Source organism: Equus quagga, chromosome 9 (assembly GCF_021613505.1).
Source record: "Equus quagga isolate Etosha38 chromosome 9, UCLA_HA_Equagga_1.0, whole genome shotgun sequence".
In the NCBI taxonomy this organism is placed as follows: Eukaryota; Metazoa; Chordata; class Mammalia; order Perissodactyla; family Equidae; genus Equus; species Equus quagga.
Window position 1 is genome coordinate 91,692,461 of NC_060275.1, and position 26,493 is coordinate 91,718,953.

The following is a 26,493-nucleotide window of genomic DNA, read 5'->3' on the forward strand; positions in this document are numbered from 1 at the left end:
GGAGCTGACATCCCGTGAATGACTAATATTAGTTATTCAACGGGTTCCTGGAAAGCGCAGCCCAGTGTCTGGGCGATCAACAGGCGTGTGTCTGAGGAGCGCCCAGGGAGGTGGACACTGCAGGGCCGGCCAAAGCGTGGGGGGGAGACAAGGAGGGAGAGGAGGGGGGGACGGGGAGGAGGGGGGGACGGGGAGGAGGGGGGGACGGGGAGGCGGAGAGGGAGAGAAGGAGGAGGGGAGACGGGGAGACGGCGCGGAGCCACAGGACGCCTGGGAGGACGGCGCCGGGAACCCGACAAGGCGGGGCGGAGAGGAGGCGGGAGGAGGAGCTCTCCGAGCCTCCCGCCTGCGCTCCCGCCAGCTCAGAGCAGGCGCCCTGGCGCGGCCCGCGCCCCCTCCCCGCCCCCGCCGTCGCCCGGGCGCAGGCTGGCGTCAGGGCCCGCGGCCGTCGCGCTCTCGCCTCTCTCCGCGCTGTCCGCTTCGCCTTCAGCTCGCCGCGTCTTCCCCGCCCCGGACGGGCCGGGCCCTGGCGCAGGTAACTGCCCGCAGCTTGCTGCCCCTCACGGCTCCAGCCTCCTCCCCGCGCCGGCGGGTTCCCGGAGTCCTCGGGCCCCTCCGTGCCCCCCTGTACCGAGCACGTCCGCGGCCTCGGCCAGCCCCGGGGTCCGTTCCCAGCGCCGGTCCTGGCCCTTCCCTCGCTCCAGGCCTTCCCCAGCCTCCCGGCCTCGTCCTCCTGCCGCAGCATCCTCAGGCTGCCGGAGGCGCGGGGACTCTCGCGGCCGGGGCGCCCTCTGGCCGGCGGGGGACGATGTCAGGGTGGGGCCAGACCTCGGCCGGAACCCTGGTCCTCCAGCTCCTGTCCTGTCCTCTGGGCGCCTCACCGGGTAGAGGGCGGCCCTCGCTCTCACGCCTCCCCCGCAGGGCCGGGTAGAGAACCTCAGAGGAGTCCCTGGGGATGACTTGTGTGACGTGGTCGTAGGGAAACTCCTGTGTTTGGCCTTAGTTGGTGATAAATTGAGCCTAAGGAATGGATATGATTTCTTAGACTCGTCTATGGTGAAAACCACAGAAGAACTTGGATTTCTCTTGAAATTGCATTCGCCAATGTGTTATAAATAAAAGATACTCTTTTGGGTAGACTTAGCATATTTCTCCTAACGTGTTTTGTGACTGTGATTGACTTCATTTTTACTTCTCGTTCTTACATTAACTGATTTTACTTGTTTCGTGATGTTTGTTAGCATCCATCCGTACCATAGTGTTTTGGGTGCGAGTTGCATATGTAGAAGAAATAACCTTTGCTACATAACAGGAGGTGATTTTTAGAGTTATAAAAGATTGAAGACCATCCGTCATCAAATGTGATAGGGCTCTATCCTCACATCTTGAAATGGTTAGCTGTCTTTTATACTTTACATTTTAATTGCAAAACTTATAAGTATACATCTGGAGTATTTTAAAGCAAATCCCTGTTATTTTGTAGAATGTCACTAAACTTGGGTTCACCTGATGTTTCCTTGTGATTAGATTCAGGTTATGTATCTTTAGCACATATGTCACAGAGATGTTTTTCTCATTTTACTTATCAGGTGGCACCTGATTTCTGTATATACCATTTCTGATGATTTTCATTTTGAGCACTGGATTAAGTGGAGTCTACCTGGCTTCTTCATTGTAAAGTTACTCTTTTCTCCTTTGTAATTAATGAGTGTTTTATAGGGAGATGCTTTGAAGCAATGTAAATATCCAATTTTTTTTTTTTTTTTTTTTGAGGAAGATCAGCCCTGAGCTAACATCTGCTGCCAATCCTCTTTTTGCTAAGGAAGACTGGCCCTGAGCTAACATCTGTGCCGGTCTTCCTCTACTTTATATGTTGGATGCCTTCCACAGCATGGCTTGCCAAGCGGTCCCATGTTAGCACCCGGGATCCAAAACGGGGAACCCCTGGCCGCCAAAGTGGAACATGTGTGCTTAACTGCTGCACCACTGGGCCGGCCCCTGTAAATATACAGTTTTTCATCAAATGTTAAGTTTATTCTTTTACTTATTTATAATTGTATGAATTCATGGTTTCCTTTTTTATCCCATGGATTTTTAAATCCATCACTCTACTTTGTTTTGATGCTCAAATTGTCCTCAGTTTGGTCAGTGAGGTCCTTTTCGGTATGGCTCCTGTGTTCTCTCTCTACTTTGTCTCCAGCACACTTGCCAGGCTGTCCCACTGCGGGAACATCCTCCTAAGATTCTCGCAGAAATGGACCATTGGCCCAGGGTTACACTCTCCTCATTCTGCTTGGGTTCTGACAACTGTTCCTGGCCTCCACAATCCTCAAACACAGCACAGGGACTTGCTAGGCACCTTCACTACATGTTATCTCGGCTTCATTTTTATGTGGTAGTTTACACCTTCTTACAGCTTGGTGGCTCAGGGCAGTTTGCACTGCTTATGCGGCGATTGAAGGCTTCAAGGGTGTTTATTCCAGGAAGTAAGGTAGAAGCTGTATTGCCTTTTATGATCCAGCCTTGAGAAATGCATAGCATCACTTCCATTTTATTTTTGGTCAAAATCCCACCCACTTTCAAGGGATGAGCCATAGACCAGAGCTCTCAATGAGAGAAGTGTCAAAGTCACAGTGTAAGACGAGCATGTGGGGTGGGAGATATTGTTGTGGCCTCTTTTGGAAAATACAACCTGCCACACCGAGAAAAGAAAATCACATAGAAGCTTTATTGTGAAAATCCTTTCCTAATTCTTGTTTATCTTCATAGTGTGAGAAATAACTTATCAAAAAAGCAAATACATTTTGCCTTATATCTTATTCAAGATAAAAATGAGATACTGAATGTGTTGTCAATATCTGACCTTTAAAAAGAGAGTTAACGAGCTACTGAGAGTAATTTACCAAAACTTTATGAAAATTCTAAATTAAAATTCTCAGTAAATATTATGGGCTGTTTGTTATTATATTTGTTTTTCACAGCATCTTGTGACTGTTTTTACTTAATTGGTCATTGATATCTTAACAAGCATGGAGATAAGATTAGAAGTTTTGACATCAACAAGTATCAAGCAGAAAAAACCCTGGCCACGAGTCTGCTGGTTGGGACAGGTAAGTTTTTTCTTTATTTGTACAATACCAGGCATAATATGTGTTAAATGTCTGCTTTGCCCCTAAAATTGAAGAATGTTCTATGGCCTTTAAAAAATAAAACACCATCCTTAGGGGCTGGCCCCGTGGCGAGTGGTTAAGTTTGTGCGCTCTGCTTCGGCAGCCCAGGGTTTTGCTGGTTTGAATCCTGGGCCAGACATGGCACACTTGTCAAGCCACGCTGAGGTAGCATCCAACATGCCACAACTAGAAGGATCTACAACTAAAAATACACAACTGTGTACCGGGGGGCTTTGGGGAGAAAAAGGAAAAATAAAATCTTTAAAAAAAAAAACAAAGCACCATCTTTAGACAGATCACCTGCACGCTGAACAGGGGTTTTGTGTGTTTGTGGGTTTTTTTTGTTGTAGTGAGTAAGTTAGCTTTTCCAGAAAGTTAAGTGGTCTGTCTAGAAGAAATAGTTTACTTTCAAAAAAATATTTTTCATATTATGTTTGAGAAGGTTGATATGGCAGGTATCAAAAGGGAATATTTTATCTTCTGATTCTTTCCCTACTGGAATAGTCAGTTCCCATTTTGGTTTTCATGAATGTGCAATAAAGTGCCGCTTAGAACTAGAATAAGGATGGGCCACAATACACTAACAATCCAGGAACACCATTCTCAACGTGGAATAGATTCCTCACCTTAGGAAAAGTGGGAAAACTTATAAAATCCTCTTAGAGTTTGTAATAATTATTAAAATTAAAAAATTTGGTGTTTTGTGTCATTTCCTGTGAGAAATTATACCATTAATTAACTTCCTCTAGAACAGTGTCTCTCGAACTTTTTGATAGTTCAGAATCATTTGGAGATCTTGTTAAAGCATGTGCTGGGCCCCACTCCTAGAGTTTCTGATCAGTAGGTCTGGGGTGGGGTTGGAGAATTTCTGACAGCGTCTCAGGTGTTGCTTATGCTGCTGGTTAAGTGATACTTTGAAAACCACTGCCCTAGAATATATGAAAACAAAGTTAATTCAAAATAGCATACTTTTTGGGGCCGGCCTGGTGGCGCAGCAGTTAAGTGTACACATGCCACTTTGGCAGCTCGGGGTTCGCTGGTTCAGATCTTGGGTGTGAACATGGCACCGCTTGGCAAGCCACGCTGTGGCAGGTGTCCCACATATAAGTAGAGGAAGATGGGCACGGATGTTATCTCAGGGCCAGTCTTTCTCAGCAAAAGGAGGAGGATTGGCAGCAGTTAGCTCAGGGCTAATCTTCCTCAAAAAAAAAAAAAAAGTATACTTTTTCTAGATACTAAAAAAGTGATCAGAGCCAGGGGTTTCAGAAGCCGTATCTATTTTAATCTAACTAAATAATTTAAAAACTTACCCATACCATTGTTCAAGTTGATGAGATTAAACAGCAGACAACCCAGTTTTCTCTAGCAGAATTGGAAGACATTCCTATAACTAAACTTCAAAGAAATCTAAATGCAACCATTAGGTCATCTTACCTAGGAATTCTGATAAGAGGTATTTTAAGATAGAATGAAAAATCTGCAGGTTACTTCATCAACTTTACTTTTCGTTTTATGATTTATTGTAAGGGTTGTTCTTAGATGTCACTTTGTTTTCCTTTCTGGGATAATTTATTTAGATAAGATGTTGAATTAATTTCTGGCACCTCTTAAGTTTCTCACTTGTTTCTTCTCTTAGGAAAATGAAGCTGTTTTTCTTTTGGACGATAAATTCATAAATGAAATTAATTTGCTGTCAGGAAGGACAAAGAAGAAAATTCCTAGTCTGCAGCCTTTGTTGAAGAATGTTATTGTCCTAACAACGTCCAGTAATGGTTAAGTAGTACTAAGATTTTCAAAAGCCTAGATTAACTGTATTTTTTAACAATTTGGGGTAATATTAACGAAAATATTAGATTATAAGAATTGTATTTCCTTTTTTGAAACAGATGCCTGGCTGGCTGGGGTACTCACTACAGGGGAGGTTTTCCTTTGGAACAAAGATCAAGATTGTTTGAAAACTATACAAGCAACTGAAAAGCCTAAGGAAATGATTAAAGCTGCAGTAGGTGAGAATTTTTTATTTGTTTAAAATAGGTTTAACTTGATAAATAGGAGGAAAAGAGGATGAAACATTTTCCTATTAATATTTTAAAAATATATCTCTAAATGTGTGTATGTATGTATCTGTATATATATATTTCCGTATGTATATATGGGTTTTTTTTTGGTGGTGGTGATTTGTGATATCTAGGTTTGTCTTGAAAAAAGAAAAGTCTGGCATGCCTAACATATCTGTGATAACAGTGGGTTCCTAATAACCACGTAAGTACACGCCAAATGTTACTATTATTTGTACTTTGAATTTATTATTAGTACCTTAGTTTTACATCCTGAATGGAAACATCATTTTGATTTCTTATTGTCAGAATAGATAAATTACGTACTTTCTGGAGAGAATTCAGACTTCAGAGGTTTAATTGCTTTTTTTTTTCCTTTTAGCAAGCTCTTTGAGACTGTACTTGTATGTATCTGGAAATGGGAAAAGAGTTCTGCTTATAACTCCTTCTGGATGCGTATTTCTTTGGGAATATTTGGAATTCAAGAATATCGTATCTTCTAAAAGCCCTTCATTGGTGGGCCAGTGGTCCCAGATCATACCTGAAGAAGCAGTTCATTTGCCTTCCACTAAAGATAAAGAAGCTGTAGTGCATGCTGTTTTCATAAAAAATGAGGTAAAGTCCAAATCAGACAGGGTGTTATAGAAGTTGAGATTTCAGATGAAGAATAGAGGCTGTCCGTGAAGCCATTGAGCGGAGTGTGTAATAGCATAGCTATGTATCTCTAGTCATCATTTATTGTCCTAGTAATTGTGAAATTATTGTGGAAAAGATATTTTTCTATTTCCTGGTCACATTTTTAAAAATGTTTATTAAAAATGGCTTGAGGGGCTGGCATGGTGGTGTAGTGGTTAAGTTTGCATGCTGTGCATTGGTGGCCTGGGGTTTGTGGGTTCAGATCCCGGGTGCAACCTATGCACTGCTCATCAAGTCATGCTATGGTGGCATCCCACATATGAAATAGAGGAAGGCTGGCACAGATATTAGCTTAGGGACAATCTTCCTCAAGCAAATAGAGGAAAATTGGCAAAAGATCTTGGTTCAGGGCCAATCTTCCTCACCAAAAAAAAAAGAGGGGGTTTGAACTTACAGCTTCCTTTCTCTTTTCCTAGTTTTATTTTTCCCTAGTTTTAAAATGTAACTAGTTTTGTAATTTAAAAAGCTATAATTGGTGATATTAAGTAAGCCATTTAATTCCAAGGACATAACACATTCATTAACTAAAAAAACATTTTATTTGTTTATTTAATTTTGCTGAGGAAGATTAGCCCTGAGCTAACATCTGTTGCCAATCTTCATCTTTTTGGATTGAGGAAGATTAGCCTTAAGATAACATCTGTGCCAGCCTTCTTCCACTTTATCTGTGGGTTGCTGCCACAGCACAGCTGAGGAGTAGCGTAGGTTGATGCCCAGGATCTGAATCCACAAACCCGGGCTGCTGAAGTGGAGCGTGCTAAACTCAACCACTGTGCCACAGGACCAGCCCCTAAAAAACATTTTAAATAGCTGCTTGTTACTCTTTGTATGTGTGGACCAACATTTTATTACCCAATCCCCTATAGTTAGAAATTGCATTTTGAAGTTTTATTGTTTTCCTCTACCTTCCCCCACCTTCAGGGGTAGTGCCCTATGTAACTATAAAAGAAGAGAAAAATAAAAATATGAGAATCTTTCCAGTTATAGCTACAGTAAATGGCAGTGTTTTCTTAAGAGAATAAACTGTGCCTTGATTTCCCATTTGGGACCTGCCTCTGGCTCAGAAATAAATTACTTAGTCTTCAGCTTAAGGTTAAGAATAAAAATATAAGCAGGAGCTCAATATGTTTCATTTATTTTATTTATGATGAGAAAGATGTTTATATGTTTTATATATCTTGATTTATTTTCAGATTAATTATATACTAAAGCATATTAAATTTATCTACAGTTATTTGGAGACTGCTGCTTGTGTTCATTTACTTTTTATTCTGGGGAATGCCTGAAATTAACATTTCTAGCAATTCGGTGGCATGAGAATGTATTTACACCTATAAGGTGAGGAAAATGTTTCCTTCTTCCTTATTTTCTTTGCCTTTTAAAACGTTATCATCTTTTGGCCCATAAATACATAATAAAATTAGTAAAGGAAACGTGAACTTCAACTTCTGAGACCTTATAAATCCTTTATTCTTGTAAGTATTGCTCTGTTTCTTTAGTTTTCATTTTTAAATGTTTACTCCAGAAAGTTTTTCTTGTTTTTGTTTTGTTTCCCTTCTTGGAATTGAGAAAATGTAAAAGATAAGGCAAGCTGTGGTCTTACTTCTCTTAAGACTATAAAAATAACTATTTGGGGAAGTAATTCAATTGAATTTTAAAAGGGGCATAACTTACTTGAATTTGCTACTGTGCCTTTCAAATGCTCAAGCTTTGTTTTATTAAAAATAGTTTCATTTATCTAAAAAGCCCCATAAAATAGAAAGAACGCATTAAAAGCATATAATGCCTAAGTAAGATTTAGTCAAATAGTGTGATTTTTTTGTTTTTTTCTGTTTATTTTATTTTTTTATGCTAACAGTACTTGTTAAGCTGTAATTTGTATAAAGTAAAATGAACAAATCTTAAGTATACAACTAGATGGACTTTGACAAATATACATGTATGTGTAAACCATCTTAATATCAAATATAGAACACTATCCTAAAAATCCTCTCTTCCATACCTATTTAATCCCTGTAAAAATGTTGGCAGTGATGTAGAAATATGTGTATTTGAATCTTTAGTGGAAGCAGATGTGTTTGTGGTTGGCTATGGAATGTGCCATTACTAACAAAACTCCGACATTGAGCTTTTTAAGTGGTGACTACTCTTTTGTACCCGGGATGATACTTCTTTTAGGTTATTTTTTAATTTTTTTTTTGGAGGAAGATTAGCCCTGAGCTAACAGCTGCTGCCAATCCTCCTCTTTTTGCTGAGGAAGATTGGTCCTGAGCTAACATCCATGCCCATCTTCCTCTATTTTATATGTGGGATGCCTGCCACAGCGTGGCTTGATGAGTGGTGCTAGGGCCACGCCGAGGATCTGAACCCTCAAACCCTGGGCTGCCAAAGTGGAGCACACAAACTTAACCACTGTGCCACCAGGCTGGCCCTCTGGGATGACACTTCTGAATGGTTGCTAAGGGGCCCCCTAGTGTATGTGCACATGTAGGAGTTTAGTGGGACCCTTTAATTTTTTCTAATGAACTTATATTGATTTAGAAGTTATTATACTTGCTGTTTTCAAATATTTCATTGTTTCCTTAGATCATTGCCATTCTGTGTTCATTGGGCACAACAAGATTGCCTTCTGAGCAGTCTGATTCCTAAATGTGAATCAGTAAAATCAAGAGGAGCTCTAATTTCTGCCTTTTCCAGAGATGGCCTTACCCTGGCAGTAACTCTTAATCAGAAAGATCCAAAGGTCAGTAAATGTAATCTGTCTTGGAAGAACCTATAAAAGAGAGCGTTTAGTCCTGTTTTGAGGTTTTTTTCCTCTTGAAGATATATTTTTTTCTTAATACTACTTTATGTTCTTTATATTGGTGTTTTCTCATCCAACTTAACATTGTGCATTGGTAAAGTTATTTAAATTAGCTGTCATAATTTTTGAAACTTGGTCTTCAGAAGTGAGCAGAGGATAAGGGAAAAGAAAGAAAGAAGGGCAAAGTGCTAACTGGTGTTCTTAAAATGTGGTATAAAAGAGAGAAGAGTTATAGGTGGTCAACATTGCCTTGTGAGTTGGGAAAGACTCCCTAGATAGTTTGTCAATAGAATAATAGATCTCTAGCTTCCAGAATTATAAGTAATGATTAAAGTGTAATAATTTTAATGATTTTGTTTTTTTTTTTTTCCTTTCTAGGCAACTCAGGTATTATTTATAAACACACTGAATTTTGTTACTCTCTATGGTAGCCTTAAAGGATGCAGTAATAAGAATCCTGTGGTTCCAGCTACACTTGTCAGGTAAGAAGTCTTGTATTTCTAAATAGTGTTTTTATTTTCTTTTCCAATAAGTTATTTTCTTCTCGTAAGTTTAAGGCTCTGATAATTCAACAGGTATCTAAATAGATGGATATTTAGATAGATAATGCAACTTTCAGCATTTGTGCTTGATAGATTCTAAAAATTGCTTTATATAGGGAAAGCCTTAAATACTTTAAGGAAGGACCTGGAAGGGTGGAAGATAGGTGAACATATATGTTTTTTCTTCTATTTATTTCTGTGTTGTCTCAGGAAGAGTAGAATCATGGAATAGAGAAATGTTTCACTTAGTTGGAGAGGTTGAAATGAAAGAACCTTGGGAAGACCATTCAATACTGAGACACTCATAGCCCTTTAAACAAAGTTGGCATTCTCTGTATATGGGTCAGTAGCAACATAAGTGGTGATTTTGGATGGCACATGAGCTACCGCCAGGGCCTGTATGGGACTGTAGAGTAGGAATATTTCCTCTTGGACTTCCTTATTTCCTTTTCTGAACACTTTTCTATGTTGTTCTCTGAATTTCCAAAGTTTTCAGGTCCCTCCAGCCTTGCGTCTTCATTTTCATTCGCTCCCCAAAAGTTGCTTTCCGGAAGTATTACTGGTCTCAATGCAGGTCTGTTTGACTTGGGGTGTCCTGTTTGCATAAGGAGGAGCTACATTTTGTCCCTGTGAAACATTAATATGACCAGATAGTTAAGTAGTGGTAACGCAGAGGGGAGAGGGATCTGCTGCCGAGCAGAACTCTGGCAGGCTGCAGGGAGCGCTGGCCTGGTATTGGTCCTTATGTCTCCGTCTATCAGTAGATCTCAGCTGTGGACACCAATAGGATTAAAAGCTGTTCTGATTAAAATGTGAATCACTAAAAAGCCTGACGCTCTTAAGTAGTATTTTCATTTTATGATTTGCTCATGAATCTCAGTAAATTCTAATTGGTATGTCGTATAGAGTAGATGTTTATGAATAAAATCCCTTTTTCTTACCTTTATTCTGGGAAGCAAAATACACAACATGTGTGTGGCAACTGCCTACTATGCAGTCTTTTCTCCTTATTTTTTGAAGTGTTGCACCCCTGCTTGGCCAGTATAAATTATAGAGAGTCCTTTGTAAATATATTGTCTTGCTTTTTTTTTAGGTCCTACTGGGTAGGTGATATCAGCTGGACTCACGATAGTCTTTTTCTGGCTTGTGTGTTAAAACGCGGCTCCCTGGTTTTGTTGACCTGCCAAGGTGAATTGCTCACATTAGTTACATTTGGTTGCTCAATAGAATTTGGGCCAGCAGAATTTATTCCTCTTCACCCACTAATAACATATAGGTGAGACATTTGAATTGTTTTAATTTGTTTATGGAAGTTTTTCTCTTTTGGTATTACTTTATTGTGTGGTTTTTTTTTTTTGATAATTTCATCTTTCAAATTGTCTTCTTCTTTCTTTGTCTATCATCTCAATATCTGTTTCTTATTTATAGTTTTCTTCTATTTCTTTTTGTGGCTTAATCCTGGTGAAAATTTGCCATTGTGACTATGTAAGTATAAGTTATTTAAATATTCAATAGCACTAAAAATTTATCTTCTGTGATATAAAAATTAAAGTATGATATGTCTTTTAAAGTTTTAAAAGAAGAGCACTTAGATGAATTAATAACTCAAAATTAGCTGGGCACATGGATTTATCTACTTTTCTTCTCAAAGGGAAAAAGGGGAAAAGTTTTTGGAAGTAGATAGAAGACTTTATAATTTAGCTGTATTTTAATTTTTAATTGTGAGATGGGGGATTGGTTTGCCTTTGGAGTCAGATCAAGATTCAGATCTTGATTCTTCTACTTATTAGTTGTATAACTTGGGGTAAGTTATTCTTTAAGCCTCTGTTTCTTTTACTGTGAAATGAAGATGACAATAAGTGTCTCCTAGGGTTGAGGGAATGAAGTAAGATAATAAATAATGATAAATTGCCTAGCACAGTTGTGGCATAAAATAAATGCTCAGTAAATATTTGTTGTTATGGATGTTGATATTGTTAAATATGGCTAGACACATATACACAGCTATTTACAGAACAAAAAAATTGGAAAAGGCCTTTGAAATTAATCCATTCCCTTTACACAAAGAAAACTGAGGGGGTCGTGTGTGTCTTTGGTTATATTTAGCAGAAAAAAATGATACTGAATGGTTAGCAATAGGAAATTCTAATGGAAATATTTGTCATTTCCTGCAGTAGTGAAAGTATTTTTTCCTTATTTCTTGAGGTCTTATTCATAATTAACTTGAATTCCCTCACATTCTCCTTTAATATTTGGGGGCCTTTCAAAATCAGTTGCTTTTTCTGATTACAAAAATAATATATATTCATTATTAAAAACTTAAAAATCAAATGTTACAAAATTAAATAATGAAGAAAGTGAGAGACTTTTGTAGTCCTATTCCTCAGAGATAACAATTATTAACATTTTAGCCTGTTGTCCTCCAAATTAAAAAAAATTTCCATAACATTTTAATAACAATATTAGTTTCTTGTTTAAAACAAAACAAATTATATGATATATGCTGTTTACTATTTTGCTTTTTTGATTTAGTAGTATTTCATACACTTCTTTCCATTAAGTCATTTTTTAATGTTCTGTAGATTTCTGTGGTGTGTACATTCTGTAATTAACCAATCTCCTATCATTGACCATTTGGCTAATAAAGTCTATATTTGAATAGTTTCCTAAGCAGAAAAAAATTATAATCTATTTTGATTGTTTGTCCTCTTTATATTTATACAGCCCCAAATTTAATAAGCAGTGATAGTAAGTTATCAGAGTCAGGTAGACCACCATAACAATAAATAAGTACATTTGTGGGGAAATTCAGTCAAATTTAACCTTAAGCTGATAGAGTTTTACTCACCACTGTCCTCTCCAATGCCCTCATCAGTTTCTTTCCTTTCTCCTCAATAACAAGTATACTCATAGTTCATAATTATATTCTTATAAGTATATTTAAATATGTGGTAAGAAGGAAAGTTAACTATTTAACTCTCTTTAGTAGTAAAAATGAACCGCCTTCTTTTCTAAAATAATTTGTATAAAACCAGATTAAAAAACAAAATAGAATAAATGCCACAATTCAGGAAAAATTTTAAAAAATTAACATATACATTATTTAATCACTTATGTTTTCCTCACAGATATATGTGCATTAATATTTTTGTGTTTAGTTTGCTTACTTTTTTCATCATTCTGTAACTTAATTGTTGTTTTGCTTTTTCTTTGGAATAATATGGTTGTTTCCTTTAAGATTTTTCTCTTAGTAATTCTTGAATTTTGATGTTTGTTTGCTAGACCGCAGCAGTTTACTTTTCAAGATTCAAATAATTCTGTAGATTCATCAGCGTCTGATAGTGACCCTATGAGACAGAGATTTTCTGTAAAAGCACACTCACGGTTACCCTACCTCATTATTTCTGATGGATACATGGTCACAACCCTTCGATTTCTCGGTAACCTGTCTCCATCAGTGCTCATGAGATCCCTTCTACTTGACTCAACTGAGAGACTTGAGAAAACGTACCAAAGTGTGGTGATGTCTAAGGTATAGTGCTTTTTGGTATCATTAGTAAAAGTCGGCTTCTTAGTCTTTGCAGATTTAAAACTATACTGACAGTAATGTCTTTGGATTGTATACAGTTGTCTATAGAAATTTTAATTGCTTGTAATAGAATTATGGATAAAACTTTGCTCTTGGAAATTTTTTGTCTTCTACAGCCAAAAGGCAAAGGACTAAACTTGCGATCACTGGATTCCCTAAGGTCTAGCCTGTTAAAACACCAAGGAAATGAAAGTTCAGCTGATTCTACTCTCCCCAGATTCTTGCAAGCGGAAGAAACAATGAAGTTAGATGAAAAAACAGCAGATTTGCAGGTACTTAGGAGCAGTGTTTTATTTATGTTGAAGGATTATGTATTGAGTTTTTTCCAAGAAACACGTTTTGTTTTTCTCTTGTTTAAGGGAAGAGAAATTTGAGAACACCAAAGTGATTCTATTTGTAAGATATTAATTTTTTTTACTTTTGTATAATTTTTTTACTTTTGTTTTAGGATTTTGAAGCGGAAGAAACTGATGAAGGCAAACACTTTCCAAACAACTTACGCTCTTTTTGGAGCCAGGAAAATGATCCATTGTTTAGTAGTGCCAAGGAGGGAAGATTGGAATTTGCATCTATGTTTGATACGATACATGCAAAGGGTAACAATGAGGAGACAGACAGAACCATTGCAGAACTGCATTCTGTCCAGAAAAATCTCCTTGCGGCATGGGCTATTGGAATTTCAAAAAATGTGACAGAAAAAAATTTAATGTTAAATTATACAGTAGTTTGTATCACTCATCTTTTCTACATTCTTCAATTTATAAAATGTCCTTTCCCCACACTTGGTCTTTTTTTAAACAAGAGCCCAAGACATAACGCATGGATACTTTGTATCTTTGAACTTTTTCATCAGTGTTTATCAATCCAGTATTGGGATATGAGATACAAACAAGATGTGGGACATTTGGTAAAGCTGACCTCAAATACTATCAAGCTTTTGTTGACTCAGCAACAACAGGGTCAGTTATTCTCAGAGAAGCTTTTAGCCTGTTTTCATTTACTCAAAATGGTAGCTGATAATCTAAATGACACATACAATCTTCAACCTGAAATTACTTCAGCATCAACTGATGGAAGTAGAACAGCAAATCAAGACTCATTTGTGGTACCCGTGTTTCAGATGTTTCAAGATAGTGGTTCTCGTGGAAACTGGTCTTGGAACTCAGCTTTCAAGATTTGTCCTCAAGTAGTAAATCTTGTTCAACAGCCAGGTCACAGGTATAATTTCTTTATATATATACTTTATATAATGCTGATCCCTCAGCATTTTAGATTTTTTCCTTTTTAAAAAATTCAGATATAATTCCCGTACTGTAAAATTCACCATTTTAAAGTTAACAATTAAGTGATTTTTAGTATAGTCACAAGGTTGTAGAAGTATGAGCGCTAATTCAAGAATATTTTTATTACCCCAAAAAGAAACCCTGTATCCATTAGCACTCAGCATTATAAATTTTATGTTATTTAAAAATATTTTAGGATTTATGCTGATGTTATTCAACACATATGTTATTAGTCTTGGGCAACTATAATACTGTTGAAAGACTTGGTTTAGGGAAGCGCTATAGAGAAATGACCATGGGTACACAAAGCATTCATGAAGATACTTAAAATATATTATGCATTTTTTTGATCAGTGGACTTTGTGCTGTATTAAAACTGATCGGTTTGTATATATGTTATTACATCCCTGAAGAGTCCCAGCAAGAAAAAAATAAGACTAAGTAGGAGGCTATACTCATTTTTATCCCTAGTCTGAAATTTGATTACTGAATTTTATGTGCAGATTGATTGCTCTCTGGAGAATATTGTACAAAAAAACTTTATGGTATCAAACACAATTAAGTCGAAGAGTTCCTGAAGATGACAGACTGTTCAATGAAAAGATGACCCATGAAGCTTCTGCTGTCAAGAGCCTGTTATGTCACATACAGTCTAACTTACAGGAGGCTGGAGTTCGCGTGAACCGAACCTTAGAACTTAACCCTATCAATGGTCAGTAGCTTGTAAACGATTTCTACCTCCATGAATAAGCAATACAGTTAACTGGGCTTTGATTTTATTAATTGGTTGCAGTTATTTATTTTTCAAAATAATTTCTGGCTGAGCTGTCTCCACTGAATTTTTTTTTTTTTTTAAAGATTTTATTTTTTCCTTTTTTCTCCCCAAAGCCCCCCAGTACATAGTTGTATATTCTTGGTTGTGGGTCCTTCTAGTTGTGGCATATGGGACGCTGCCTCAGCGTGGCTTGACGAGCAGTGCCATGTCCGCGCCCAGGATTCGAACCAACGAAACACTGGGCCGCCTGCAGTGGAGCGTGCGAACTTAACCACTCAGCCACGGGGCCAGCCCCCTGTCTCCACTGAATTTTAAAACAAAGTAAATTTTTATAAAATAATGTGCTTCACCATGACTGATTGTTGGTTAAAAACTTTGTAGGTGAAGAGTGTTTCCTTTTAGGATCATATGAAAAGTCTGTTCAGCTGTGGAAGAAAGCTCTTCAAGAAACCCAAGAGAAAGGTAAAGGAGTGTTAAAAAATAATATTTGCCATAATATTGGTAGGAACATATTTTAGCATGCTATAGAGCTTAAAAATGATTCCGGATTTCTGAGTGCTCACAATTTTTTTTTTTTTTTTTTCTGGGAGAGATTTGCCCTGAGCTGACATCTGTTGCGAATCTTCCTTTCTCTTTATTTTTCCCCTCCCCCAAGCCCCAGTACATAGCTGTATATTCTAGTTGTAGGTCCTTCTAGTTCTTCTATGTGAACTGCCACCACAGCATGGCTACAGACAGATGAGTGGTGTGTTTCCATGCCTAGGAACTGAACCTGGGCCACCAAAGCAGGCTGTGCCAAACTTTAACCACTAGGCCATCAGGGTTGGCTTGCTCACAATTTCTTAATGCTCAGATGGAATACATATTTGAGCACCTTGACTGTCATTAGGTACCATGCTTGTCAGAAATACTTATTTAAAATTATTCTTTTTTAGGAAGATTAGCCCTGAGCTAACTGTTGCCAATCCTCCTCTTTTTGCTGAGGAATACTGACCCTGAGCTAACACTGTGCCCATCTTCCTCTAGTTTATATGTAGGACGCCTACCACAGCATGGCCTGCCAAGCAGTGCCATGTCCACACCTGGGATCTGAACTGGTGAACCCTGGGCCGCCTAAGCGCAACGTGTGCACTTAACTGCTGTGCCACCGGGCCGGCCCCTAAAATTATTCTTAGTCTTGGAATTTGTCGTCCCAAGACTTTTTCTGTTATCTGTAGATAAAGCTCCTTCTGTCCTTTTTTTGATTAGTCGTGGAACCTGTGATTGATTGTTGATGAGGGAAAAAATGAGATTTAGATCCTAAATAAAATAATGTTTTAGATTTTTTTTGTTCTTTAAGGGGACTGCAAGTATCTAAATGAGAAACTATGGGCCAGATATTTTACTCCCTTCTTGCATACTTAGAGAAACATGGAGCTAAGGCTCTCTGCCCTTAAGTAATTCAACTTTAAGAATTTCCTGTGAGCTAGACTTATTGTTGGGTCAAGTATGGGCTACATGGAGTTTTTGATGAGAATATACGGGTGTAGATTCTAGAAACTGGTGATAGCTTTTATGATATAGGGGTGAGGGTGTGGCTAAGCTGACAGGTGTTCTCAGCTGGTGACCTTGGAGATAGCCCTGACTGCAAATACTACATGGTCAGATTTGGACAGTTAAATATATTTTCTGACTGCTCTGGCTTTGTATGTTTCATTCATTCACCTACTTAACCAGTATTTATTGGGGGACTGCTATGTGCTTAGTACTGTATTAGGCACTAGGAATAACTGAAGTCAACAACTTTATCCTCAAGTTGCCCACAGTCTAAAGGAGATATTACATAAACAGCCAGCACTTTTCTTGTTATGTTGTATGAATGGTGCTGGGGAAATACAGAAGAACACGTCACACAATCTGAGGCCGGAGTGCAAGAATCAGTCTGGGGAAAACCTGGAGGAGTTGACATTTAAATTGAGTAGAAATTGCCCAGTTAAAGTAGTGAGAATGGTTTAGCAGAGGATATAGCATTCCAAAAGCAAAAGGCATGAGAAACCATGACAATTTCATAAACTGCAAGTAGTTTAATAGGACTACATCATATGATATACATATGTAATGTTGGAGGTAGGGTGGTGAGAGCTAAGGTGAAAGGTAGAGAACACGTGATAAAGGAACGAACTGTCTGTAGTGCCAAGGGATTAAGATTTTATCCTGAAGACAGTGCGATCAGTTAAGATGTTTTATGTAGGAAAGAGAACTTTTGAAATAAATATAGGCCATTTGGAAAGATCACTTTGGTACAGTGTGGAGGGTCATTTGTAGGAGTGTGGTGTAGAGATGTGGGTTTTACTCAGAAGCGAGAAAATTAGTTGAGGAGGTCCTGAACCAAAGCAATGTCAAGAGTACTGGAGAACAGAAGTCACGTTTGACAAATGTTTAATAGGTTTAATCAGTTGGACTTATGACTGAATAGATTTGGAGAAGGAAGTCTACTAAATTAGTTCTCATATTTAAGGATTGTCCAACTAGGTGAAGAAGAGTGGCATTCAAGCAGATGAGAGATTCTGCTGGAGAAAAATTTTCGTAATGAGTTCCATTGCGGACCTTTCGATTTAATTTCATTTCCAACAGTATCCATTAGGAATGGCTTCTAGTAATGTAGTCTGAAAGTAACAGTGACTTCAACAGGAAAGAAGTTTATTTCTCCTTCTTAGGAAAGGAGACCAGAGGTTGACAGTCTGGGGCTGATTTGACATTTCTCATCAAGAATCCACGCTCCTTTAGTTTTTCTACTCCGTTATCCTTAGTGCATTGCTTCCGATCTTAAGGCCATTACATGAGTATGGGTGCTGGAGCTCCAGCCATAACATCCATATTCTAGGCAGCAGAAAGGAGGAAGGCAGGAAGGGCAAGCAAGGGTACACCTCCTAGCTGAGTTACCTCTCTTTAAGCAGCTTTTCTGGAAGTTCTGCACAATATTATCTCTTGGTTCAGAACTTAGTCACGTTTTCACATGGCCACACCTAACGGGAAGTTGTGATCTGGGTGCATTGTAACCCCAAATAAAATTGGAATTCTTATACATAGGAAGAATAGATAAGGGGCAGGCAACCAGCAGTGTCAGTCCTAAACACCCTTCAGATATTCGAAGGCAGTGGTCAGGGGTTCCTGTCTTATTGGATAGTTTCTTCTCCTTTGGAAATTCTCTTTGACTGTCTGCTTGATATGTGGTTTGGTTTCTTGGGTTTTTTTTTTTTTTTAGCAGTTTCCTTTCTATTTCATACCATATGTAATTGGGATAAATGTCATTAGTGAACCTTAGAGCTAAGATGATAAGGATTTGTAGCTCTCTTTGGATAAAATCTTAGTCATCCTAGGGCCTGAGAAAAAAAAGAAAATTGTTCAGAACTTAAAAATGAAAAAACTTATTGCTAACTTCTTTTTAAAAACATCTTTTATTGAAGTATAAAACAGTTACTGAAAAGTTCACATAATATGAGTGTACAGCTTGATGAATTTTCATAAACTGAACACTCCTGTCTACCTAGCACCCAGATTAAGAACGTTGCCTTGCTAGCATATTTTTAATGTAAGCTTAATTCTTTCCTGTTTAAGGAGGAAGAAGGACGTGTTTTCTTCAGATACGCTATTATCTTTCTCTTTTATACTGCTACCTTTATAGCTATAATTTAAATGATGCTCAAGGATTGTGTGATCAACTAGTAAGAGAAATACTGAGGTGGTCATACCTGCCTGTAAAAGAAAATGAAGATTGTTCAGGTATGCTTTTCAAAAATTAGTATGTTTAATCTTATTAATTTGCATGTATAGGCTTAGATATGAAATCGCTTATACATGAAAGCTAGTTGCTCTGCCTCCTATGGTGACCAAGTTATGTTACGGTGAATTTTGGACTGTCAGCTTCTCACTAGCAAGTCCCTAGTTTTTGTTTGCTTTTTTTTTCTGTCTTTGGATCCCTAGGGCTTAGCAGTGATTGCCTGTGAACTGATGCAATTGTTTTCTCAGTCATATTTGTTAGACACAATATCAGATACCAAGTATTTTTCCTTAGTACATTTATATTTTCTTTAACTGTTGCTTAAGATGGTTTAGCGAAGTGATGAAAATAAATTTCTGAAGTATTTTGAGTCTTTTAAAAAATCTAAGAGGCTGCACAGTATCTGGATTGCCCTTTTTAAAAGAGGTATATTAAAATTAAGCAATAACCAGAGTGAACGATACATATGAACGAACACATAATATATTTATAACGGTTGTAGAGTGGTAGACCATTAGATCTATACTATGCTTATGAATGTGTCTGAAAGGCCCAGTATATCAGAACTTTCTAAATGGAGTCCATTCCAACTGAATTTTTTAATTTCAACCACTGTTACTTACTCTTTGTAGCAACAAAGATTGCTTACTCTTTGTGATTTTTGTTTTTTTGGCTTTTTGTGTACATTATGGAAGTAATACATGTTCATTTTAGACAATTTTGAAAATATGAAAAAGTACAAAGAAGAAAAAAAATCACTTATAAATCTAACATGTATTTATGTTTCTATGTGTATCTTATTAGAGCTATATATTCTGTTTTGTAATCTTTTAAAGTTTAATATTATGATGAATATTTTCCGATGTAAATGATATTCTCTTTTGAAAACCTATTAAACGTTTTCCCCATTATTGCACATTTTAGGTTGTTGCCACCTATTTACTGTTTTAAACAATGCTGCAGTGTACATAAATTTTTGTAAGTGCTACTAATAATTTCTTTAGGATAAATTTCTAGAAACAAGGTTACTGGATCCAAGAGAATCCACTGTTTTAAGACTTTTGATGCTTGTGTCAAATTTCCCTCCAGAAAGTTCTGCTAGCTAGCTAGTGAAAGACTTTTATCTGTGACTTTTTAACTAATTAGATATTCATTTTTTTCAGCAGTATTGTCATTACATGATTTAACTCTCAAGATAAGTTGAACCTGTAGTAATGTATTTGTTTTAATTTTTAATGACGATTGTTTAGAGTATATGAAGCGTATTGGGTCAGGGGTCCCCAAGACTTCACAGGGAGCAATCACAGGACTCAGCATATAGTTGTACTCGGGGCTGTGATTTTTTGCAATGAAAGGATACAAAGCAAAATCAGCAAAGGGAAAAGGTGCACGGGGTGAAGTCTGCAGGAAACCAGGGACAAGCCTCTCAGGATCCTGTCCCAGTGGAGTCACACAGGACACGCTTCATTCCTGCAGCAACAGGTTGTGACAACACATGTGAGCTGTCTCCCAGGAAAGCTCATTAGAGAATCAGTGCACAGGGCTTTTAACTTGGGACTGGTCACTTAGGCCCCCTCTGCGTAGCCCATACCAAAATTCCACACACTCAGAAGGAAAGCAGGTGTTCAGCATAGACCACTTTGTTTGTACAGTTAGGTCCAGCGAGCCACTCTCATCAGATAAGGTAGTGGAGATTCCTCCCAGAATCCAAGTTCCCAGATGCTGGCCAAGGGTCAACCTTATAAGCAAGCCTTCCAACCTTATAAGCAGGCCCACTATGTTCTGTCTTTCCTGCGTACTTACTTATTAAATCATTCTATATAGTGATAATTTAATTTTATTGCATAAGGCGCCGTTATTAACATCATCACTGTGCCATGTACAGAATTACCCTTTCAAATTTTTTGACTTCTGAGTTGTTACTATTTTACTCTGTGATCATGTCTTTTAGAATCAGATTGCTCCCTGTTTAAAGGGCTTATTCCTGAGTTTTGGATGATTAAGATTACTGGAAATCTTACCTTTATATAATTCCTACAGTAAGTTTTACCAGGAGAAAAAAATTCTTACCCATGTATTTTTAACTTAATTGGGAAGAAGTAGTATGATTTTTCCAAACTTACAGTGACCAAATGAAGAATATTGCTTGAAGGCTAATAAAATTTTCTCAAGATCCCCTTTATATAAAAAAAAGTTTATTAACAATACTCTTGAGTGCCTACTATATGAAAAGAGGAATGGTAGATGCTGGGGTATGCAGTGACAAGATAGAAATGTCGATACACGTATAGAATTTAATCTTCTTGTGAATATCAGATGACTTTTGGGAAGGAAAGAGACTTTGCTATTGTTGGGGCCATATACTTCACAAAAATTAATGTTAATTAGTATTTATATTTAATAGTTTTTAAGTCTTTATTTTCAGATTTCTGTATTCCAGCTTATATTACTAAGTTTTGGTTCTCAAATAGGGATGACACATATTTTGCTCTTGCCAGTTTATATCAGAATCAACCCAGAAATCCTGATGTAATTCCCCACCACTAGCCTTCTCCCTCCACCCCACACATTCCTTTTGTCCCTATCTCCCAAAAGAATCTTGTAGTAGTGAGCCGCTCTTACTAATGGGAGTATATCATAATCCCCAGACCTAATGGTACAGAAAGAAGCATTAAGAATCACTGTCCTGGTGCTTTTCAGATTATCTTTGTAGTAAACCCTGCCTCCTTTCATCAAAGAAGAAGAATTGGAAAGGGCAGGAAGAAGGGAAAATAATGAAATGCTAAGCTTGTGAGTCCATCATGGCTGGATTGTTCTGCATAGATCCTTCCATTTTTAAAAAAAATAGTAATTTCAAGTCATATGCAGTTCCTAAGTATATGTTCTTATAATTAGGAGCTAACTGTTTTTTTCCTATTGTCTTCAAGAACTATAGCTACCTTTTTTTTTTATGACAGAATAAATGTTTATTGTTTAAAGCCACCAAGTTTTTTGTAATTGGTTACAGTAGCCACTGGAAACTAATACATTCATTTTATAGATTATAAATGAGCCTGCATAATAATATTTACTTATATTTTGGACCTTGTGAATGATACGTTATAAAAACTCTGGATTCTATTATGTGCCTAGTGTGCCACAGATCATGGGATGACTCTTCACACACAAGATTGGTGTACTTACCTAAAACAGATGAAAAGAATAGGAAAAATAGTGACCTACTTTACAGACAGTCCTGTACAAGATACTGGCACTAAGGAACTATAGCTACCTTTTATAAATTAGCTTGTGCAGGCCATGGGTGCTCATCTCAGAAAAAGATTTTAATTATAATTTTCTTCTTGTATAATGTTGAGGTCTTAAATGCTATTACTTTTTGGTGGTTTGATCAGAATCTCCTTTGGTCACTTGCTGTGTCCCTTAGTTCCTGAGAAGTCTCACTGTGAGTCTGGAGTGACTGCAGGCGCTCGTCCTGAGGCGGCAGTGAGGGTTGTCCAGTCCATGGCTCGCTTCATGGCCGCCTATTTCGCCAATCAGCTGCTTTGCATTTTGCCGCCTCACAACGTGAATGTTCTTCCTCCTCTTCATATTAAAACAGGTAATATACCTTTTTCTCACCTTGTTTTTGCATATAATGTTTGAAACCATATTATACGGTGATCATTATTCTATGGAAATAATACTGTTCTAGCTTAGTGCCTGACACGTAGGAGATGTTCAGTGACTATTTGTGAATGTGTAAAATCTGAGAAAGGTAATTGTTGGATTTGTTTTTATTGAATATGGATTTTTTAATCACAAATTTTGGACAAATTGGTATGTATAAAGTCTCCTTTTTTTTTTGTGAGGAAGATTTGCCCTAAGCTAGCATCTATTGCTGATCTTCTTTTTGCTTGAGGAAGATTGTCCTGAGCTAACATCTGTGCTAATCTTCCTCTGTTTTGTATATGGGTCACCGCCACATCATGGCCACTGAGGAGTGGTATAGGTGTGTGCCTGGGAACCTGAAGCAAAGTGCACCGAGCTTAATCACTTGGCCATGGGACCAGCCCCAAAGTTTCATTTGTAAAGTGAAAGGGCTGCCACCTTTGTTTATATAAAAATGTGGACATTTAACATATTTTGAGTGTGCTAATTTAGAATTTAATTTTATTTGGATGATTTACTTTTATACTTTTATTTGAATCATTTACTTTGTTCTATTTAATCATTTCATTAATAGGGTGAAAATGTACTTAAATTGTGCTAGATAACTGCCTTGCCCTCATGGAAATAAACATGTACACAGATTTCTCTGATAATTCATTCACTCTACTAATTTTTGTTAAGTGCCTGCTATCTGCCAGGCAGTGTTCTAAGTGCTGGAAATATATTAGCTTACACCATATGAAATCAATAATATGACAATACATATAGCATTTTTTTTGTTTTCTTTTGACTTATGAAACAGATTTATCCTAACTGCCGTGAACAAAACAGATAAAGTACCTGTTTTTTGTTTTTTTCTCGACGAAGATTAGCCCTGAGCTAACGTCTGCCAATCCTCTTTTTGTGGAGGAAGACTGGCCCTGAGCTAACATCCAGGCCCATCTTCCTCTACTTTATGTGTGGGACACCTACCACAGCATGGCTTGTCACATGGTGCCATGTCTGCACCTGGGATCCGAACCTGTGAACCCCGGGCCGCCAAAGTGAAATGTGCGCACTTACCACTGCACCACTGGGCTGGTCCCAAAGTACCTGTGTTTTTATGGAGTTGGCATCTAATAGATCGAGACAGAAAATTAAATGAATACATAAACAAGATATATCAAATGGTGATAATTGTTATGCAGAGAATTGAAATAGAATAATGCATTGTGCTGAGTGGCTATATCAGATTGGAAATTTAGGAAAGACCTCTGTGAGGGAGTGTGTTTGATAAACTGAAAGACTGGTGTGGCCAGAGCATAGAGGATGGGGTGGAGAGTGATGCGAGATGAAGTCAGACGCAGACAGGGGCCAGATGATGTAAGCCGTTGTAAGGAATCTTGAGTTTTATTTTAAGTGCAATGGGAAGTTATTGGAGGGCTTTAAGCAGGAAATAACATGAACCGATAAATATGTACGAGGCACACATAGGTTAGAGTACTATAAGATATAATGTAATTAGAAGTTTAATAGAGGTAGCAACAAGTCATCAGCACGTTTGATCATCATGGAACTGTGGACTTTGAGCTGTGTGTTCAGACTCTTCTGTTCTATAAGGGTCTCAGGAGGTAGGTAGGTGCTGAGGACTGTCCTCACCCACTTGGATGCTTCAACAAGAGTGCTAGTCTCTAGTCTCACCTGGGGTTCTTGAGGATGTTCTGGTCCCTAGAGAGTCATGTGTGAGGTAGGATCATAAGGCAAGTTGTCTAGTGGTCCCTTTTCTAGCAGGTCCCTGCTTCCCTGGGGAAGAAGAGTTGGTCTTGACTTGATTATGACTTTTAGGGAGCTGGGGTGAGCAGAGAAACAGGTGCTCAGTTTCTTCCAGGATCTGCCCGCTCTCCTGTCCCCCTCCACCGTGTCCTAACTCAGATTCAGCCAGTGCTCTCTGCCTTTTCTCCCTGGGAACAGCCTGTGCTCCTTTCTCTCACCCTTATGCTTTCCTGACCAAGACTCTTGGATATGTATTATTATTTCCTTATACATATGACATTATTTATTACTACTGTGGTTTTATATTTAAGCTCACTTTTTTCTAACAACCTAGGTATTTATACTTGTGTTCCCTATTTTTGATAGTAATGTTTCTGACAGCAAGTTGTATCCTTAATCCACATTATTTTACTGAAGAAGGTAGGTAGTCTTCCATGTGGTTTCTAGAAAAATCTTAAAAAAAGAAAAAAAGATGAAATTCTGCTACTTAGAAAATTTGTCTCAATTTCTTGTCTTTCCTATCCTACAATATTTATAGGACTTTTGCTGTTTGTTTGTGATCTTTATCTTTACAGATCACTTTGCATACCTAAGGAAGACTCATCTTTGTCACATTCTAGGAAGAAAGCTGATAGAATTAGTGAATTATTTCTGGACAGATTCATAAATATTCATAAGAGCTCAGACACACATACTTTTTATTCCCTTTGTAAATATCTTCCCAATGAGAGGAGAGGGTAGGAAAAAGGTTTTATATTCTCTTCTATGCTCGAGAATGTGATTATTGAAAATTTAAATATCTGGAACTTTGTATATATCCTTTAATTTATTTAATTTCCTAGGATCATGAAAAATGATATTGGCAGGCTTGACTTAGGATACATTTCTTGTTTATCTTTCCAGTCAGAACTAGTGACAGAATGTATTGGGGATTTGAGTTGCTTATTTGATGTGATGTTTGCTGTGTGAAAGCAGCAAAATTTTCAGAAAATTTAATCACTCAGATTCTTTTAATAGTACAGTGCCTTGCTCGTACTAAATAAAAAAATCGGAAAAATTTAGTGAGTACCCAGGCTCTTTACCTATGCAGAATCAAACATTCAATTGACTAAATTTGATTGACTAAATTTTTTGTTTCCATCCAGCTGTGTTTGTCAGAGAGCTAAAATGTTAGTGCTTGGTGTGGACAGAGCCTGTGTAGGTCGCATGAGAAAATAATCATTTTATTTCAAGGAGCAGAAACCTGTATATACCATTTACCAGTTTTATTTTGAGGGAGTGAGTGAAAGTCTTAGCAATACGTGTTTTTTTTAAAAACAACAATCCTGGCATTGTATTTTCCAGTTGCTTAAGTTACTGTAATTATGGAAAGGTACAGAGGCTGGGAGAAGGTTGTTACCTTTTTTATTTAATCCCAGGCTAGACTGAAATCTTATCATTTAGTCAGGATCATTGAAAATCACACTTTTCTACTTTCTTATGAACACTAATATGTTGAACACTTACTACTCTTGATTATTACCTCGAAATAATTGTTTATTGCATGACACTATGAGGAATGCAAAGTCAGGTAAAATGCAGTCTCTGATCTAGTAGGAGAAATAGACATGTATTTCAGAGCACCCCACGCTAATAAATTGTATGCTCTGATCCAGTACTTAGGACTGTATATATGTATGTTTATATTATGTGACACAAGAGTTTTATTGAAATATATTTACCTTTATTTCGTGTAATGCCCTCAGATACTGTCTCTTCTGTTTCTCTTTCTACTCTGTTCTGTGTCGTTTTTTAAGAACGCTGACATTTGCTTCATGACCCACTGAGGCACATTCTTCAGTGCTTAAGAAAAACTTGTAGATTTGTTAAGTATTATTTTAGCCCATTTTGTATGTATCTTCCTTATGGTTTTGTATAGAAAATACTTACTGAGGAGAGAAATGTACCCATGTAAGGAGGCATGAGTTCTGATATATGTAATTGTAGTATCCATTTTCTTTAATTTACTCACAGAGCAGCCCCTTCGACTTATTCCTCTACAACACTCTAAGGTGGCCAGTGCTGTTAGAGATCAGAATCTTTCTAATGTATGGACAGTTGAATATGCTCTTGAATTATTATTTATTGGTGGCCTGGTCCCAGAGGCTGTGTGGTTGGCACATAAACTTGGAGACTGGAAGACATCTGTTTCAATTGGTGTGGCCTTCCAACTCTTCTGTAAACATGATAGCAGTTTCACAAGGTTTGTATTTTTAGGCAAACTTAAGTTAAGAAATAGTATAATAGTATCATCTAAAGTATCATGTATCTCTCTCATTGCTGGTATTTACACATTTTGTGGAATCCTCATTTCAGCATTATCCAATAAACTTTCTTTGGTGATGGAAATGTTCTATATGTGCTGTCCAATGTGAGAGC

At 37.6% G+C, this 26,493-nt stretch overlaps 1 protein-coding gene across 4 annotated transcripts in view; it reads left to right on the forward strand.

Annotated features, from left to right (window-relative positions):
* Positions 1-418: 418 nt before the first annotated feature.
* The window catches only part of CPLANE1 (ciliogenesis and planar polarity effector complex subunit 1), a 115,106-nt gene continuing 89,031 nt past the window's right edge, over positions 419-26,493 (forward strand). For all 4 annotated transcript variants that reach the window (XM_046672086.1, XM_046672089.1, XM_046672088.1 and 1 more), the window contains exons 1-17: positions 419-535; positions 2,982-3,110; positions 4,807-4,942; positions 5,057-5,176; positions 5,610-5,842; positions 7,155-7,261; positions 8,510-8,666; positions 9,105-9,208; positions 10,362-10,544; positions 12,551-12,800; positions 12,974-13,129; positions 13,306-14,075; positions 14,644-14,852; positions 15,297-15,377; positions 18,513-18,677; positions 22,100-22,273; positions 26,089-26,317. In XM_046672086.1, the coding sequence (XP_046528042.1) occupies positions 3,030-3,110; positions 4,807-4,942; positions 5,057-5,176; positions 5,610-5,842; positions 7,155-7,261; positions 8,510-8,666; positions 9,105-9,208; positions 10,362-10,544; positions 12,551-12,800; positions 12,974-13,129; positions 13,306-14,075; positions 14,644-14,852; positions 15,297-15,377; positions 18,513-18,677; positions 22,100-22,273; positions 26,089-26,317 (3,155 nt within the window). In that variant the 5' untranslated portion in view covers positions 419-535; positions 2,982-3,029. The remainder of the gene's footprint in view (positions 536-2,981; positions 3,111-4,806; positions 4,943-5,056; positions 5,177-5,609; positions 5,843-7,154; positions 7,262-8,509; positions 8,667-9,104; positions 9,209-10,361; positions 10,545-12,550; positions 12,801-12,973; positions 13,130-13,305; positions 14,076-14,643; positions 14,853-15,296; positions 15,378-18,512; positions 18,678-22,099; positions 22,274-26,088; positions 26,318-26,493) is intronic.